Source organism: Gracilinanus agilis, chromosome 5 (assembly GCF_016433145.1).
Source record: "Gracilinanus agilis isolate LMUSP501 chromosome 5, AgileGrace, whole genome shotgun sequence".
In the NCBI taxonomy this organism is placed as follows: domain Eukaryota; kingdom Metazoa; phylum Chordata; class Mammalia; order Didelphimorphia; family Didelphidae; genus Gracilinanus; species Gracilinanus agilis.
The window spans coordinates 152331784-152350319 of record NC_058134.1 but is presented as its reverse complement, the minus strand read 5'-3'; the positions used below and the strand labels follow the sequence as shown (position 1 = coordinate 152350319).

General features: G+C 38.2%; 1 protein-coding gene across 4 annotated transcripts in view; it reads right to left on the bottom strand.

Moving 5' to 3' along the window:
• The window catches only part of ATXN7L1 (ataxin 7 like 1), a 278870-nt gene that overhangs the window by 172848 nt on the left and 87486 nt on the right, over nt 1–18536 (bottom strand). For all 4 annotated transcript variants that reach the window (XM_044678663.1, XM_044678662.1, XM_044678665.1 and 1 more), the window contains exon 3: nt 12878–12982. In XM_044678663.1, coding sequence (XP_044534598.1) covers nt 12878–12982 — 105 coding nt within the window. The remainder of the gene's footprint in view (nt 1–12877; nt 12983–18536) is intronic.

Genomic DNA, 18536 nt, shown 5'->3' with positions numbered 1-18536 from the left:
CTCTCTCTCTCTCTCTCTCTCTCTCTCTCTCTCTCTCTCTCTCTCTCTCTCTCTCTCTCTCTCTCTCCCCACAAACACACACACACACACACACACCCCAAAATCACTGCTATCCTTAAAAACTTTCATCAGATCCTATTATGTGTGCCATCTTTGCTCTTCTTCTCAGCTAAACTTGGAAAAAGCTGTCTATGTCAGGCGATTCCATTTTCTCTCTTCTCGCTTTTAAACCCTCTGCAATCTGGCTGCTGATCTCTTCATTAAAATGAAACTGCTCCCTCCTAAGTTACCCATGATCTCCCAACTTCCAAATATAACAACAGCTTTTTCTGAATCCTTATCCATTCTGACTACTCTACAATCTGTGCACTGTCAATTGCTTCCTGGATACTCTCCTTTGGGTTTTTCTATTGCTCTCTTGGTTCTCTCGTTTATCAGCTGTTTATCTACTGTCTCCTCCTCAGCCACGTCATGCCCATTAACTGTGGGTATCCCCAAGGCTGGGTCCTAGTCCTTCATTCTTTTTTTTTTTTTCTATTCTCGCTTGGTGAGCTCATCAACTCCCTGGTGTCAATTATCATCTCTATGCAGAAGATTCTCAGATCTATATTCAGACTCAGACCATGTTGAGTTTCAGCTCTATATCATCTTCTTGTTGAACATTTCTAATGATGTTCTGTAGGCTTCTCACATTAGTTTCTAGAACATAATTTTTCTTTGCCTCCATGCCTAAAAAAAAGTTCATTATTATTGCAGAGGGCAATCCTGTCCTTATATTTACCCAGGTTCCCCACTTTAGTATCCACCTTAATTTCTCTCTTATGATTTCTTTCTCTGCATCTCTTGCATTCATTTCCTCATATGCTCAAACAACCATCCCCCTAGTGTAGGCCCTAATGAACAGGCTAGAGACTGGACTATTACAATAGCCTCCCACTTGCCTCAGGCCTCTCTTTATTCTAATCCATTTGTTACATAGCTGCTAAAGAGATTTTCCTAAAGCACAGGCATGACCACGCTACTTAATAAACTCCAACTGCTTCCTATTATCATTAGGATCACATATTGCTTGACATTTAAAGCTCTTCACTTCCCTCTCTACCTTCTATGGCCAGTCATACTGGTCTACTTACTGATCATCACACATGATGAGCCATGCCATGTCTATTCCTTTGTAAGGTCTTTCCTTCCTTTCTAGAACATTCTCCCTCCTAACCGCTTTTAACCTCCATGGCTTCTTTTCTGACTTAGCTCAGAAGTCAATTCTTCCAGGGGGTTTCTCCTGGTTCCACGGGCTTCTAGTGCTTTCGCCTCTAGAGCTGCCTTCCACTTACTCTGTACTTATCTTATGTATCAAGTTTTTGTGTATATTGTACCAATTTGTGTATATGTATCTCCCTCACTAGGATGCAATCTCCCTGAGGGCAGGGACCACTTCTGCTTTTCCCTCTGTTTCCTCAGAACTTAGAAAAGTAACTGGTACAAAGTAGATGCTTAATGAATACCTGGAGACTGACTGACTGTAAAATGAGGCTAATAATACTTAGACTATTTACCTTTCAGAACTGCAATGTGTAAACCTTAGAGTGCTATCAAAATGAGAGTAATTAATAGAAGTATTATTTTAGTGTTTCTTGACCTTGTTGGCAAAATTATTTAAAATGGGTTTAGATAATCATCACTATAAGGATTACACTCCTATGTTAATAGTAAAATCATAACTAAGATGAAGGACTGACAGAATCAATTTTTATTTCTATTTTATTAGCATAATCAAGAACAGTAATCCAGCCATTCATGACAGGTACATATGACTCCCATCTAGGATGGGCTAACAACACCAGAGCTGGTGAGAGATAACACACCAATGCCTGGTTATTTTATAATGATGAAAGGGAAGACATGGCCCCACAAAATACAAGTAAGGTACTTAACATACCTCAGATACAGTTCTGTAGTACATGATGGCAACAAAAAAGTCAGAATTCCCTACTTTAAAAAGGTCATTTCACTCGTGTGGGAAACGGGATCTATTACAGTGGTATAATTTGTTCATATTATCATCATTTCCTTAAAATTTAGTTCTCCCTACATGAATTCATTTTTATATGATGCTAACATATAAAGGGCCTGTGATCACTTGTTTCTATGAACAGCCCTATAGGTTTGCTGTAGAAGACAAAAAGGAAGTTCTCTTACAAAATGCTAATGAGTGCTAGGTGTCTAATTCAGAAATTCACAGCCCCATTAAAGCCAAGTCCACAGCAGAGTTCCATACTTTATTCATATTGAACATATCCTCAAGTGCCTTCTAGGCAGGTATCGGAAAGCTAAGGCTGAAGATGGTCCTTGATAAGGTTCCACTGGATGCCTAAAATGAGGGAAACCTGGAAATACTTTCTCTTCCAAAAACTTATTCCAGCATTATTCCCTTTATGAAGCCATCTTTAATCCATTTCAGCTGAAAGCAATCTTTTTCTTCAACTTTCTTATAGCACTCTACATAGAGTTCACTTTTGCCCTTCTCAAATTCATTTTGTAACATATTTATTTGTTCAAATGCCACATTCTCCTGATTTGACTGTAAGTTGTTTGAGGGACATAGCTGTTATTATTTCTAATTTTTTATCCCTTATCTGAGTAGTGTTGCTTTATACATAGCAGGCACTTAATAAATGTTTGCTGAACTTGGTTGCTGAATAGCAATATTTTTATAATTAGTGAAACTAAGATATAAAATATAATTACTGAATCTAAAATTTAAATAAAAAAGAAACTAAAATGTAATAAAATATAAAATGACAGCTCAATTTATTAATTTCCTTCAAATAATGCAATCATAAAGAATGGAATGACCTTCCATGATTTCTGCAGTTCAAGAGACCATGCTGCAAACATGGGTAGACTCCTCAGATAATGTCAGCAGTCACAAATCATACCACATACTTCCCTTGCCTCTGTGTGGAAGGGACTGATGTTCTTATATTGGTCTCTTTGGCCACATTTGAAGACACAGATCATAATTCATGGTCAACTAACAACTAGCATTTCCTTCTTCAAAAAGGAATGTATTGTCTTACATGTGGAAAATGGCCCACTGACCAACAGGTAAGCCAGTATAGATGTCCATAGAGCCTGGAACATAGGATCCTCTTAATAAATGCATTTTTCATTCTTGTGAAAAACTGCTGAGGGTATTCAAAATTAACTGAAATGTCATAGTCAGAAAAAAATCTATTAGTGATGCAAAGGCAATAGTTACATGCTCTTGGGCTAAACATAAGAAGCAAAACAGTATAGCCAATTAGGACAAAATATGTCGTACCATTGGGGCTTTGAATCTGAAGAACATGAGAAGCAGAGAAAGACTCAAAATACTTGTTTTCAATTAGGCCAGCATTTGTTTATTCTGTTTTTATTAAGAAAGAGACAACCATGCTCAGATTCTAAAGGTTTTTTTTGTTTGTTTGTTTTTCAGACTAAGATAGGGCCATCACAGGTTCTTATTTTCTTGGGTGCAGTGAGTTCAATGGAATAGGGAACTACTGGTGAAACTATTTAGAATGCTGTCCTACAACTTTTAAGAGTCATTGAGAGTCACTTAGGGAAATGAGATATTAGGTGATGTGCCCAGACTTTATATGTCAGAAACAGAACTTGAATCTAGAATCTTCCCGAATGAGAGGATACTTTCCCCATTTATTGCAACATTTCTTCCAAAACAGAGATGAGTATGAAAAGTAATGTTATTATAGCTGCTAGGAAAAAATTAGTCATTCCTTACTGACCAACCTGCTCAGTCAATTGGTTAGAGATAAAGTATAAATCATAGATAAAAAAAAACTTAACTACTGAAATCTCCTTTATAGTGATCTCCTCCTTCATTTTTACTTTATACTCTTCCCATCTCTGCAAAATGCTGCTGCTGCAGCAAAAAATCCAAATGCAATATTGTAATAAGCATCCTATTTCTCTCTCTGTAAATCCTTGTCCTTGCCTTTCACCTCTTGTTATGAAGAAGGTAAAGTCTGTAGCGTAGATTAGAAAGGAATGAAAGAGAAATGAAGTCATTCTACTCTGACATCCTCTCATCTGCCACTGGGCTCTATTTAATGCAAGATGATTGCCCTGTAGGAGACTCAGATGAAAACTAGCTTTCTGCCTCCAATATTAGTTAAAAAGTATTGTTCTAGGAAAGACCAAATTGGAAGCTTGAGACAAAATGGTTCAAACTCTTTTTCTATCTGCTACCTGAGAAAATAACAAAGATTAGTATTTTAGTCTGGATGGTGCCTTTGGGGAAACTATGACCATGGCTAAAGCAAGTTGGAAAATAAGAATGTTATAAATGCTCTTTGAAATGAATTAGAAAACAAAGCTATTTATCCATGGATTCTCCCAGTATCTTTGATGTGGTGCTCATCTGAAGTCACATTCATTCTTTCATTTATTTACTCATTCAACCAATTCTATAACTATCTGTTGAGCTCCCACTGTGTACTTGGTCTTCTACTAGATGGTTTAAACAGTTTAAGACTTGGTCCCTGTTTATGATGATAAATAGGTAACTTCAACCCAAGAGTTAATCCTTCATCCAGAGTAAATTTGCTTAAAAGAAAAGGCAAGATAAAGTTTCTATATAAGCTCTCACCAAATGTTGTTAATTAATGTCAACCAATGTTGTCAGCCTTAACACAGAACAAGTAAGATGAAACTAATTTCCTTTAATTATTTAATACTTTCATGGAGTGAAAAAGTCTTATTAAATACAACCAAAACCCACCCCTCCCCCAAACTAAAAAAATCCAAACCCAAACCCAGAAAACCCCAGACTATGATAGTCAACAGCTTTGAAGTACACAGCCCTGACAGGTCAATTAGCTGGCAAGTCATTATCAGTGGGAAGCTTGGTTTCAGTGGCTGGGAGGGATGCTCTCAAACTTCTTCCAATATGTAAAGAGACAAACTGTTCTCTTTCCTCTGTAAAAGGTCATAACATGATGGACAAAGTAAAAAAAACAATTACAGAAAACATTTGTGCTTCATTAGTTAGGATCATGGATGCTGGTAGATTAAGTTGTTCTCAGTCTCAGTTTGTATTCAACCAAATGTGACACAATAGCAATACTTCCAAATGCTCAGATGAAATGGTGGTGCCAATTAGGAATGTTCTAGCCCTTGTCTGAAGCATAAGCCATCACTCATTTACTGTTACTTAGCTTCTTTGCTTTGCATTACAGTTCATTAAATTTTACTGTATTACCCCTTGATCTTACCATGCAAAATAGTTATTCTTATGTGCATTCAAAATATAATCTCTGAGATAAAAAAAACCAAACCACTCTTGAGAGAAAGAAAAATGTTATATTTATCTACTGACTAATATATAACATCTAGCTCTATAGTTCAAAATTTTCTTCTTGTTTAACCATGGAATGATATTCTCTCCCAAAAGGGTACAGGTCAAGTATGGCTGAGAAACACTGGGAGTAGGAAATAGGCATAAGGATATTAGCTCTTGGTTACTATTAGTTATTCTTGATTAGGAGCATATATCAGATTCCTCTCTGAAAATAAGAGAGCATATAGAAGCCCCACTCTTCCAAACTAAGCAGTCGTTTCAGAAAAGATTGGAATAAAGGAATAGCAGTTCCTTTCCCAAAGAAACTAATATTTCTCTGCAGAATACTGATATTCCAAAAGAACAGCAACTTTTAGCTATTCCTATAAGTATGTGTTAAAATGTCATTTGCTTCAGCTATTTACAAAGATCTCAAAAAAAGGGAAAAGATCCCAATGGTACTTTTAACCAAAAAAAGGAAAAGGAAAAAAACCCCATAGAAAAGGCATCATCACCTATTGACCTACTTATGCTAGTATATTTATCTTTATAAAATCTTTATAAGAATGGTCTTTTCATGGATCAGAGGAATCCTTGATGAAAACATGATATGGGAAGAAGTAGGCGTAAGTAGGGGATTTCCTATCTCATGTGTGAAAAATTTCTCTTTGTTAATTGTTTATTGATTTTCAGCAAGATTTTAACATGTCTGAATAAAAATGGAACCACAAAGGCTTTTCTGAGATAAGATATCACCAAATCACATAAGACTTCAAGACAGATGTGACTATGGAGAATATTTTGTTCAGTGATCTGCTGAGTAATGAGAACAAGCAAAATACTAAACCCAGAGATATATTTTTGTTCAGTTGTTCACCAGTGTCATGAAAGATAATTTGTGAAAGGTCCAAAAGGGATGGGTTTCCTGTTGATAGTCAGGTTTTCAAATGTTTTCATTCACATCTTAGACATTGCAGTAAGCTCCAGAAGACCTCTTTGGAGAAATTCAGAGTAATGAGAAAAAGACCAGACTAAAAATGCAAAACCAAAATGAATATTGTCTAGATTATGCCATGCATGTCAAATTAATTCATGAATATGTGTAACTTGAAGAGTTACTATATATATGTATAATGAAATGGGTCTAGAATTACACTAAGAGGTGATCAGGTTGTACTACATTTCAGGAAATGAACATGCTTTTGAGGATCCCTAATAGCCTTCTGGTACAAAGGCCAACAGTTCTTTGAATACCAGTAGTCTTTCCAAGATGAAGTATTAAAGAAAAAAGAGCCAAAGGGAAGAGCCATATTGTAGGAGGAGAAGGGATGCCATGGTGTCAAATAATGCAGAGGTGGTCAAGGAGAATGAAGAATAAGAAAAGCCACTGTATTTGGGGATTAGAAACTAAATGGTGACCCTTAGCAGAACCATTTAGTAGACTTGTGGGAATAGAGTCTCTACAATGAACTCAGGAGTCATGTAATGACAAAGTGTCAGAAATGAGTATAGACGTCTTATAAAAAGGAATTTGGCAATGAAGAGGAGGTCATAGGTAGGATGGTCATCAGAGGTAGTAAAAGATCAAAGAAAAATCCTTTAAGCACCGGGGAGACAAGGATATTTACTGGCAGACAGGAAGGAGAAGCCAAGGGAGGGGGGAGAGATAGAAGATTCATGTTTGCTCCTTAATTTCCCCTCTCTTCCCAAACATCCCAAGCTAGTTTATAAACTCCATTCCCTGTGGTGCAGAGAATGCGTTTCTTTGGGGAAGCCATTTCTCCCCTGTGTGACCTGGGGCAATTCACTGGCTCTGTTGGGGTCTCATTCTCCTCATTTGTGAGATGAAGGGTTTGAATGAACCAGTGGTCTCTAATTTCTAATTTCCCTTGCAGCTCAAAAGTTTATGATCCACAGGAAAATAGCAAAAGTGACAAGACAAAAAGAGTTGATATCAGAGGTGTTGTGAAAAAACAGGTAAACTACCACTTTGTTGGTATGACTGTAAATTGGTACAATTATTTGTAATTACTAAAAGCAATTGACTAAAAAAAGTTTATGATACTCTGAAGGTTGAGTTTTGCCATTAATTAGCAAATTACTTTTCCACTGTGGGCCTCAGTTTCCTCATCTATAATAAGAGAAGATTGGGCTAGATGATCTTTAAGTTCTCTTTCAGCAATAGCATTCTATAACTCAGCTTTGTTCAAGATGTCAAAAATAACAATTTGTCTAAAGTAGGGGCTTTAAAAGGTTTAAGGAATATGGAAGCATTTATACCAGCAAGCAGCCTGATGCAGAAAAGAGAGAAGATGACACAACATAGCCTTTGGGAGATATAATGAGTAGTATGCCACCAATATGAGATCAACCCCTGAGGACTCTCATCCTGGGGTTCATTAACTTGGGTGTTAGAATTTTTTCTGATAACTAGATTTCAACCTAACTGGGCTTCCTTTTTAAGCCTGTGTATTTTACTTTCTAAGGCAGCTAGAATATGCAGTGTGTATAGAGTGCCAGGCCTAAAGTCAAAAAGACTCATCTTCCTCAGTTTGCATCTGGCCTCAGACATTTACCAGCTGTGTGACCCTCAGCAAGTCACTCAACCCTGTTTGCCTCAGTTTCCTCGATTGTAAAATGAGCTAGAGAAGGAAATGGCAAACTACTCCAATATCTTTGCCAAGAAAACCCCAAATGGGATCACAAAGGAGTTGGACACAATTGAAATGACTGAACCATAACAATTATTCTTCTAAGAATGGGTCAAAGGATTTCACTAGCCTGCCATAGGGGTCTGTGCCACAAAAACGGTTAGGAATTCCAACTCCAGACTGGAATAAAAGTCTATGGGATATAGGTTGCATCAAACTTGTGTCTGAGAAACTGCCCTGGAAATGCATGTCAAATTCAGATTCTAAGGGTAGTTGCATAAGTGGCAAAAAGGGTGGGTGACAACAAGGCTTCATAGTTTAGCCAACTGAATGAAGGATGTTTCTTGTTTTTATACAACTTCTAAGTTGAAGGAAGGGCAAGTACTCAGTAGTGAAGTCAAGCTAAAATAGGATGAGCCTGTACAGACTTAAGAAATCCAAATGGAAATGGTGCAGTTTCTGAATAGGAACGGAATTTTTGAAGGAGAAAATGCTTTGTATATCTTAATGTACTATATAAATATGAAAGATTTTCTTTGCCAAACTAGCCACTCCAAATTGGGCATTATGGTTTGATACCAACATCTGCTAAACTCACCATTTAAGACCCAAAACAAATGTAATTAGGTTCAGGCTGTTAATACTTGTCTCTAGAGTTTTAGAAGCTAACGATGAATCGTGGTCAAAACTCCATATGCTGGTTTTAAGGTGAACTCAGCACACTTATGATTAAGCAAGCCTTCCTATTTTTCCAACGGAAAGATACTCATTACCAAGGTGCTTGGAGCCTCAGATTCTCAGGACGAACTTCTCTGTATTTTTTTTTTAACTAATCAATTAGTCAACAAGTATTTAATGAATGCCCCCAGCTCTGGCCTAGGATGTATGGGGAATATAAAGTAAGTGTGATACTGGCCACTGCTCTCTGGTGACTTGTAATCTGGTTAAGGAGAAAGGATCATTATATGCCACTATGTATGAAACACTGTCCTAGGGGATAGGGTGGAAGTACCAAGAAGAGAAGACAGTTCCTACCCTCAAGAACGTGGGGAAATTTAACACTAGTATGTATCCCTTTCTTTGGCAACCCAAGACAACTTTTGGATTTTAAAAAGGGAGAAAGGTTTAATAGTAAGATTAAAGTTGGGGATTTGCTTCTTCTCCCACCTTCTTGGTGGAATAAGAATGCAGACAAAGCCTGTCATTTATCTGAAAACCAGCCTCTTAAGACAATGGAGTAGAGGGAAAATAGTGGGCTAGAGAAAAGAGGGCATATGTATTTTATATTTCCTTAGCATTATAAATATGTATTTCACAGCACTGTAATACATGCACACTTATACAACCATGGCTTGATGGTTCAATTTTCAAATGGTAGTTGGACTTCAATGAAGCTATGAGATAACCACTTTGGCAATAGAAGTTGGCTTCCACAGAAATAGTTTAAGATGGAGTATTAGGAGTGATCACTCATCCTAAGCTGACTGCTACTAATGCCTAGAGTATGTAACAGCAATACTGTAGGTCCTTTCTGCTCTCTTCTCCTCTTTTGGACCCATTGATTAGAAATGACTAACGAATATATATAAAATCACAGAATTTTAGGGCTGACCTTAGAGATTATCTACTCCAACTTCTAGTCTTTACAGGGGGAAAATCTGATTTTTTTGGTGACTCTTTGATAGGCAAGACCCTAGAGAAGTAATACCTAGCTACAATAAAAGCTTTGAAGAGACACCATACTTTTTTTGATCTTGCTAAGTAGGGCTGAACTGAATAGTAATCAGTCAAAGAGCACTTAGGTATGAGGACTTCATAACTTTTCCTGCTTCCCAGGTAAATGACACTATTGATATATCCAGTTTAGTGAATGACTCTTGACTTTAGGGTGATCATTGTTTCTAGACCTGAATGTTGCCTCTGCCTAAGTTTCTTTTTTTCCCCTTTAAAGTCAATTTAATTCACTTCAACAGACATTTACTAAAGGCCTACTATGCACAAGGCACTATATTAGCCAACACTTGGGTACAATTAGTATTTAATGAGTTACCTTTCAATGCAGTTTGCTCCAGAGAAGAGAGGAAATGAACTATTCTTTCTGCATCAGGAGCTTGGGTCACCTGCTGTGCCAGAACTGAACAAGATAACCCATAGGGTTCCTGGCTGTTCCTTCTATGTTCACTTTGCCATAAAATAGGCTGTTAGAACTGAAAGGGACCTGAGAGCTTATCTTGTCCAGTGGATTACAAATTTTTTGGTCATGCATCCCTATCAGCAAAAAAAAAGCACCCCTAATATTTGTATATTTATTTATAATTTATATCCATGCACTAGTATACTAATAATTACATTTTATAAAATATATAAAAATAGAAATAAAAAAGTGTGAGATAAAGATGAAAAGGAGTTTACTGAGTAAGTAAATGATCACAATTTTTTATGTGCTTTAAGGGAATCACTTCTGCAGCTGCATGGATGGACTGCAGAGAGGGAAGGGAATTGGGGCTGACCTTGGGTGCTAGATAGATGTGACAAATGTGGAGGGAGAACCGATTTGGCATCTGGTTGGAGAATGTGGAGCGAGGGGAAGGTAGAGTAGAAGATGACAGCTGGGTGGCAAAACTCATTGAATAGAAGGATGGTGGCATCCTTGACAGGACTGGGGAAAAGCTCATGAGATGCAGATGATAGATGACCACAATTCCTCTAAGCCTGCTCATCTTGCATGGCTCACTCTTACTAAAATTATTCACCAGGCACTGACCCTGAGCAGCCTCTGTCCTGCAAGAGTCCCTGACAAAGCCTTAGGGTGATAGGAGGAGCCACATTTTCTCAGCAGCACCTTTGGAGCAGCTCCTGTGGGTGACCAGACTCTTTTGGGATCAATCTATAGCTCCACAAGGTTCAATCCACACACATCTGAGTTAAGGCCACAGACAGCCCCCTGTCCCCCAGTTTGATTACTGGTCTAGCAGAAACTCTTCATTTCACATATAAAGAGGCTCTGACTTACACAAAGCCATGCAGGTGGTGAGTGGCAGACCCAAGATTCGAATATAGATCTCTTGATTCCCAATCCAATGTACTCTGACTCCAATGGGGCATGCTTGCTATTTGTCCCTATTGCTTTTCCCCTAATACCATTAACTACTTTCTATAAATTAAGATCTTCCTTATATTGTGAATATATTATTATGTTATAAAAGACTTGGAATAAAATTTCCTAGAGGCTACTACAATCTTGAATGAGCTCATTCCTGAATTTAAATACTTTAAGTACTGTTAAAATTTATGTGCTTAAGTACTTTAATGCATTAGGGTTTTATGATTTAATTGATTTAGGTATTCCTTTCATTAATACAGATCATAACCCTTTTATATATGAGTGGAAGGCAATAACAATAGGGATTTGGTAATTGCCTACACTATGTAAGACACACAGGGCTGTGGATGCCTGGGCTTAGCGCTGTGGCCAGAATAATTTGCCATCTGGTGACCTAAGTGTCTGATGATGGGCAGCTACTTGTACCTTCTGGCACGGAAGTGATTCTCGGTTCTTAAAGGAAGAACACCCATTTTGGTCGATGTTACTTAACTAGAGGGGTTTTAGATACAGACCTGCAACATAATACGTATTTGCCACAATCAGCTTGGCTAGATTTAGAGAGGCTCCCCATCAAATTAGATGTAGCAATTTTGAAAGACCACCAATTAATCTAGAGTAGGACTGCCACTAGCTTTGGCAATAGGAGTGACTAAATTTAGGAAATCATAGGTCTTTGGAGGATCAGGAAGGAGCTGTCCTTCTGATCTACTCAACCCTGCACCATTTGAAAGATGAAGAAAAGTTGGCCCCTGGAGAATGAAAGAGGGCAGCTAAGTGGCGCATTGGGTAGAGTGTTGGCCTGGAGTCAGAAAGACTCATCATCCTGAGTTCAAATCTGGTCTCAGACACTTACTACCTATGTGACCCTGGGCAAGTCACTTCACCCTGTTTGCCTCAGTTTCCTCAACTATAAAATGAGCTGGAGAAGAAAAAAGCAAACTGCTCTACTATCTTTGCCAAGAAAACCCCAAATGGAGCCACTGAGAGTCAGACACAACTGAAACGAATGAACCACAATGAAAGAGAATTTAAGTGACTTCTCAAGGTCACAAAGCCAGTTAAGGGCACATTGAAGGGACCACATTAGCCCTTCCCATTGTATCTGCAAAACAGTAAGTAGTACTCTGCATACAATGAGACTAAAAAAAAAAAATCAATCATATTTACATTATTAATTATAATGAAAGAAAAGTTAAAGAGCTAGGAGAAAGAAATTCCCAAGCAATTTTGTAATCTTTAATGAGGGAGATGCCTGAAAAGGGACAGATGCCTGAACTTGGTTTTAACACAGAAAAGTTTCTTGAGAATAACCATTCACCTTCACCAGATGGGCTGTCCTTTGTTTCAAACTTCTTCCATGCAAACTTACTGAGATTCTCTGCTTTTGGTCCTTTCCTCTGGGTTCCATTTAAAACACAGATCTGTCTTGGGTGAGCCCTGAAGGCACAGCCTTCCTTTTCCTTGTATTCTCCATCAGAGGACACAAAACTGGGCTAAATCTGAGCTGTTTCAATTTGGGTCCTGGTCTCCCTAACAAGGCCCAGGTTTGTCTTCATTTGTAAAGGCGAGACCAAGAGATTCAACAGAAGACTTGCAGTTCCTAGAATAATCACTTTCCCTGAGAGCAGAGGTATGGGAGGATGAATGTCCCCACCACCAGCCACTCTGGAAAATGGTAGAGCCAGGTAGTAGCTGCTTCTTTCAGAAAAAAATAAAGAAGCCAGTCTGTTCAGAACCAGAGATATAAACATATCCACCAGGGATGGAAATTCCACTTACCGCAGTGAGACTGGAAAACCTGTGGCTTGACTACCTGATTGCAGAAATTGCATACTACGAGATAGAAGTCATCATGTGCTGGACAGTGGCCAAATAAGTGCATATCTGTGGGGAAATGGAAAAAAAAGAATGTTTTTTTTTTTTAAAAAGAGCAGTTCTTTCTATTTTGGCATATCATCTTGTTGGCAGTGCTTTAAAGGCAAATTTTCAAAAACAATGAAAAGAAACCTAATGGTTTTTATGAAAGGGGAAGCAGTTTGTCATAACCCAGCTCTTCAATTCTCAGAGTGATCATTTTGTTTAAAGGAGGCCTCATTTTGCCCGTGGAAGTGGAGAGCACTTCTCATTCTAGAGTACTGTCGATGAGGTTTTCTGAATGGTGCACCCATGAGGACTTTTTCCTGGCCTAAGAGGAAGCTGAACACTAATAGTGTTTCTACCTTCATTTCAGATTTTTTTGGAGACCAAATCTGTGACATTATTGGTGTAGGGAACTCCCAATAAGAGATTCCCTCTATCAATTTGGATCCTGCGCCTGCTCTGTAACTCAAAGAGGTTAAGTCTCTTACCTAGGGCCCTACAGCAAGCCTGTGTTTGTTCCCCAGCCCTCCATGCCTCCACAGCTTGCTGCCTCTTGCTTTGGATGCACCTTTCTGTAAAAGAGCCTTTCCCTTGTCCAGGGTTTGGTAAAGTACCCCAACTACTAAAAGCAGCTCACATTCATAGTGTTTCACACTTCATGGGACGTTACTCATCACATCACGGAAGTAAAGTAATAAAGGTCGTATCCTCATTTTATCAATGGGTAATTGAAGCTCAGAAAGTTGAAATGACATCCTTAAGGTCACACAATAAATAAATGACAGAATTAGGAGCTTAAATCCAGGTGTTCTGATCTCAGAACCAAGACTGTCTACTCTACTAGAGAAAGCTGTTATGTGGGGATTTTCCCATTGGTTTTGTACCTCAGAATTCATATCAGGAGCTCAGGTATAACAGGGCAGCTGAGCATCTGTATTCTTTAATAACTGATCCTAAAGGCCAGAGGGTTAGTGATTCTTCTGAATAGATTTTTTTCACGTGCCAGGGGTGAGGAACCAGGCAGAGCTCTGGGGCATGGAATCCCAAACTTCAAGGTGGAAGGTTCCTTGGAGGTCCTTGAATCCAATCATTGTAGCTTACAGGTGAGGAAATGGAAGACCAAGGAGGGTAACTTGCCCAAGGTCACACATGTAATGTAATATGTGCCAGAGCCTGGATTTGAACTCAGGTTCTTTGACTCTGGATACAGCATTCTTTCTACTGTGTAATGGTGCCTTTCTCTTAAAGGAAGCAACCAATTTGCTGTAAATACTTTCAAGTGGGGAAAACATCTAGGAAATCAGTTATTACCATTCCTCAAAGCAATCTGCATATCTCCACATATGTTCAGAACATTGCACAGGTCAGCTTTATGAGTGGCTTGTGATTTTTAAAAAAGTCTACAAAGCTGAGTTGCTCATAATACAGGAAAGACTCTTTCAAAATCTTCATAAATGCCTCACCCCAGCCCTCCACACTGCTTAACAAAAAATAAACCCAGTTTGTTGATGATATACCAAAGGGCTGAGATGCCTCCCTTGGCTACAGTAGGAGCTTTTTCTGGAGGAGAATTCCCAGTGTCATGCCCAGGAAGCAACCCTCTCAAGCTGGGCTCATAAAAAGTTAGCCACTTGTTCAGGTGGTTGGTGGGTCCCTGGCAGAGAAGTTCCCCTGGCAAGAATTCTGCCTTTTTTCCTCTTTGGCCAATGAAAAAGCAGTGAGCTGGAGGTAAGGAGGTCTGGGATGACAGGCCATTGGATAAAAGGCTCATTAAGAACTGAGTAGTATATCACCTCTAATGTTGGAAGCTTAGGTTAGGCCAGGCATCAATGATCTAGCTTTAGAAGTTTCACAGGTGAGACATTAAGAATTAGTGACAGAATAGAAAAAAGAATTAGTGATGGGGTGGCTGGGTGGCTCAATAGATTAAGAGCCAGGCCTAAAGACAGGAGATCCTGGGTTCAAACCTGACCTCAGATACTTCCTGGGTGTTTGACTCTGGGCAAGTCACTTAACCCCCACTGTCTCGCCCTTACCTCTCCTCTGCCTTGGAATCAATAAAGAGTATTGATTCTAAGATGGAAAGTAAGAATTAAAAAAAAAGAATTAGTGGCAAATAACCCAATAGATAAGTAGTCAATGGCTATGAACAAGCAGTTCTTAAAAGAAGAATCATAAAATGTGAAAGAATGCTCCAAATAATTAATAATAAGAGAAATAAAAATAAAACCAGCCCAAGCTTTCACCTCATACCCAACAAACTGGCAAGGGGATAAAAGCTGGAGGGAATGGGGAAAGACAGGCACCAGAATATTTTGTTGGTGGGAGTGTGAATTACTACAACCATTTTAGATAGCAATTTGGAATCATTAAAATAGAAGGAAATGTGAAACAAATGATGTGAAAACAAAAGATACCAATAAAGTTTATTTTAAAACAATTGAGTAATATATTTCTGGAAAATAATAGAGGCCACAGCATGCTTTGTTTTGGGCAGTGGTAGGAAGTACTGAGTGTCAAAAGAAAGCCTTCCTTTTCCCCAAAGCCCAGCCCAGGAATAGAAAGAACTGACAATAACATCAGCACATACTTTCGACAGAAATGACAGTACTTTCCAGAGGGCTACATCTGGCCATGCCCAAATCATTCCTAAACTGAAGGTCAAGGAAGTAAATTTTGTTCCCTGGGTTTCTTAATCTGCTGGGACTTTACCAGTGTTCATTCAACAGACATTTACTAAGTGCAAGCTTGGTATGTGCAGAACATACATAGTGTTATTGGAAAATTGTAGATTAGGATTTATTATGTTAGAAAAAGCAGACCAGGCTAAAACTGGCAGGAGCTGAAAATTCCAAAACTGGAATGGTGGGAGAGGCTTGTGCACACAGTGACTGAAAGCTGGCAGTTTTGCTTTTGGGGAGTGAGTTGTGGAGTTGATGTTTTGGTAATTGACTGGAGAGTCTGTGGATTGGTATTGCGATCTTGAACTGTGGAGCTTTACTTTGGATTTTACTGTAAGACCTTCAAGCAAGACCAAGGAGTTATTAGGTTGAGATAGGAGTTTTCTGGGCTGGTGGACATCCATAGAAAATCCTATTCTCCCTAACTCCTAGTGGATTACTTTGCTGTATACCTGGAGTTTCCTGGGACATAATACATCTAGAAAACATCCAGTGGACTGCTCCGTGAGATACCCATTTACCCTGCCTAATCAGCCCTGCCCTAAGCTGGCTGCTTATAGTTAGTGACAGGGTAGCCATTTTCCCATTCCAACATTCCCTGGCAGTTAAGCCATAGACTTAAATGACACTTGATTCCTCTTACCTCCCTTTCCTGCCCTTGCTTAACTATTAAAATCTTTTTATATATACTTCCTTGATTTCTCCTTCCCAGACTACAAGAACCCACTATTGAGTTAAACTGTTTTCCTCTGTTTGTTTTCTGTTATCTTGTTATTCCCCAGCTAAGTGTGATAGTTTGTTACCTTCCCAATCCAGTTGAGGGATTAATTTAACCCCAGCTGTACCTGTGTCTCCCCTTCTAATCCCTTACCTATTCCAGTTACATATTACAATAGGGAGGTAGATATCCTATGAAATACTTTATGGTCTAGTAGAGGGAGATAAGATATATACACAAAAAACTGTAATACAAGGTAGATTCTTTAGAAAGATCGAAAATGCTGTCAGTTCAGTCAGATGATAGAACAATGACATTAGGATAGGGAAATTTTCCTGGGTTTTTCTTGGGGTAATTACAGCTGCCAGTGATAATGTATCTTGAGAGAACTCTGTTACCAGTAAATAATAGGTATTTCTGAAAAGATGGAAGCATTGGTCTTGTCACCCATAACCTCAGGTCTCAAATTGGAGTATCCCTTACTGAGGTATTCTATTAGGCTTTGGCCAAGAATAACCACATTGGAATTTCCAGAACTAATTGAAGAAGCTGGGTGATACAGTGGATTGAGTGCTGTGATAGGAGTCAGGAAGGTCTGAGTTTGAATTCAATCACATAAACTTACTGCTTCTGTGACCCCAAAGAAGTCACTAAACTCTCCCATTCTCAGTTTTCGGCATAAAGCAATTTGCAACCCCTAATGATCTGCACATGTGGTATTATATTAACTGAGGTTCTAAGTGGGAGGATGGGCTCAAAAAAATTGAGTTTTATGAGAGTACAGAATAAAAAAGTTACTCTGAATCAGAGGCTCTCAAACTTTTTGGTCTCACAAAATCCTTTACACAATTAACAATTACTAAAGACCTTGAACAGTGTTCATAAGGTTTATATCTATTGATATTTATCATATTAGAAATAAAAGGAACACATTTTTAAAATAGTTATTAATTTATTTAAAATAACAGTAAAAAACCTATTACATGTTAACATAAATAACATTTTAATGAAAATAACTTTTTTACAAAATAAAAAAAATTAGTGAGAATAGTGGCATTGCTTTATATAGTTCTGCAAATTGATTTAATTTCTGGCTCAACAGAAGATAGTTGTATTCTCATATCTAATTCTTTATTCAATCTGATGCTACGTGTTTTGGTTGAACTATATGAAGAAAATCCAGCCTCACACAGATATGTAGCTGGAAAAGGGAGGACTATTTTAATAGGCAAATCCCTTAGTTTTATTAGAAAAAAATTTGACCTGGTATACCCAAAGTTTGGGAACCACTGCCCTAAAGAACCTAGGTGGAAGAAGTATCTAGAAGTTAGAGCTATTTTTGTCCTTTTCCCAAATATAATTTTAAGCATGGGATAGGAGGGGTGTAGAAGACTGGAAGAAACAGTCTACCAGAGAGGGGGAAACTGTATATAAGAATGCTAGAATTGGAGTCAGAGGACCTGGGTTTGAATTCTGACTGCCATTTTCTACCCATGTGAAGTTAGGCCTCAATTTTTTTCATATGTAAAATGAGGAAGATGAACTAGACGCCATTTAAATTCCCTTCAAGTTCTAAATCTGTTATGTGTGAACTTTATACTATTCTGTTCACAGTACCTCTTTTAGAAAGCGGTTAATGCTTATTTCCTTTTCTAGTTGGTTGATGTCAGTCACCTCCATTATAACCAAATTCCACAAGTATATGGGTGGGGAACACAAGAGGGAAGAAGGGACCTCATTTCCTATAAATATCATTTTGCCTTATATTCAGGGTGTGCTGTAGTCAGTTCAAAGGAGCTATTATTAAATTTTCAGGATGAGCATTTATACCTTGGAAATTAGCAAATGCTAGAAATTAGGGCTTCAATTATTACTGTTTTATTGATTTCCTAGATTTAAGAAAGTGATGGAGAAAATTCAGATTAAATTTAAGTGTGCATACATTTTTTTTTAGAGAGCTGGTTTTTAAACATTTACCAGCGCATCACTGCTTAGATTCAGAGATCTTCATACTTTTAAAAGAGCTTTGATATCCATTAACTCAATTGATCTTCATAATACCCCTATGTAAAAGAAGTAGAAAGAGCAAATATTATTCTTATTTTACAGGGGAGGCAATTGAAGCCTAGAAGGTTTAACTGACTAGGAGAGCTCACACCAGAATCAAACAGAAGTCTCC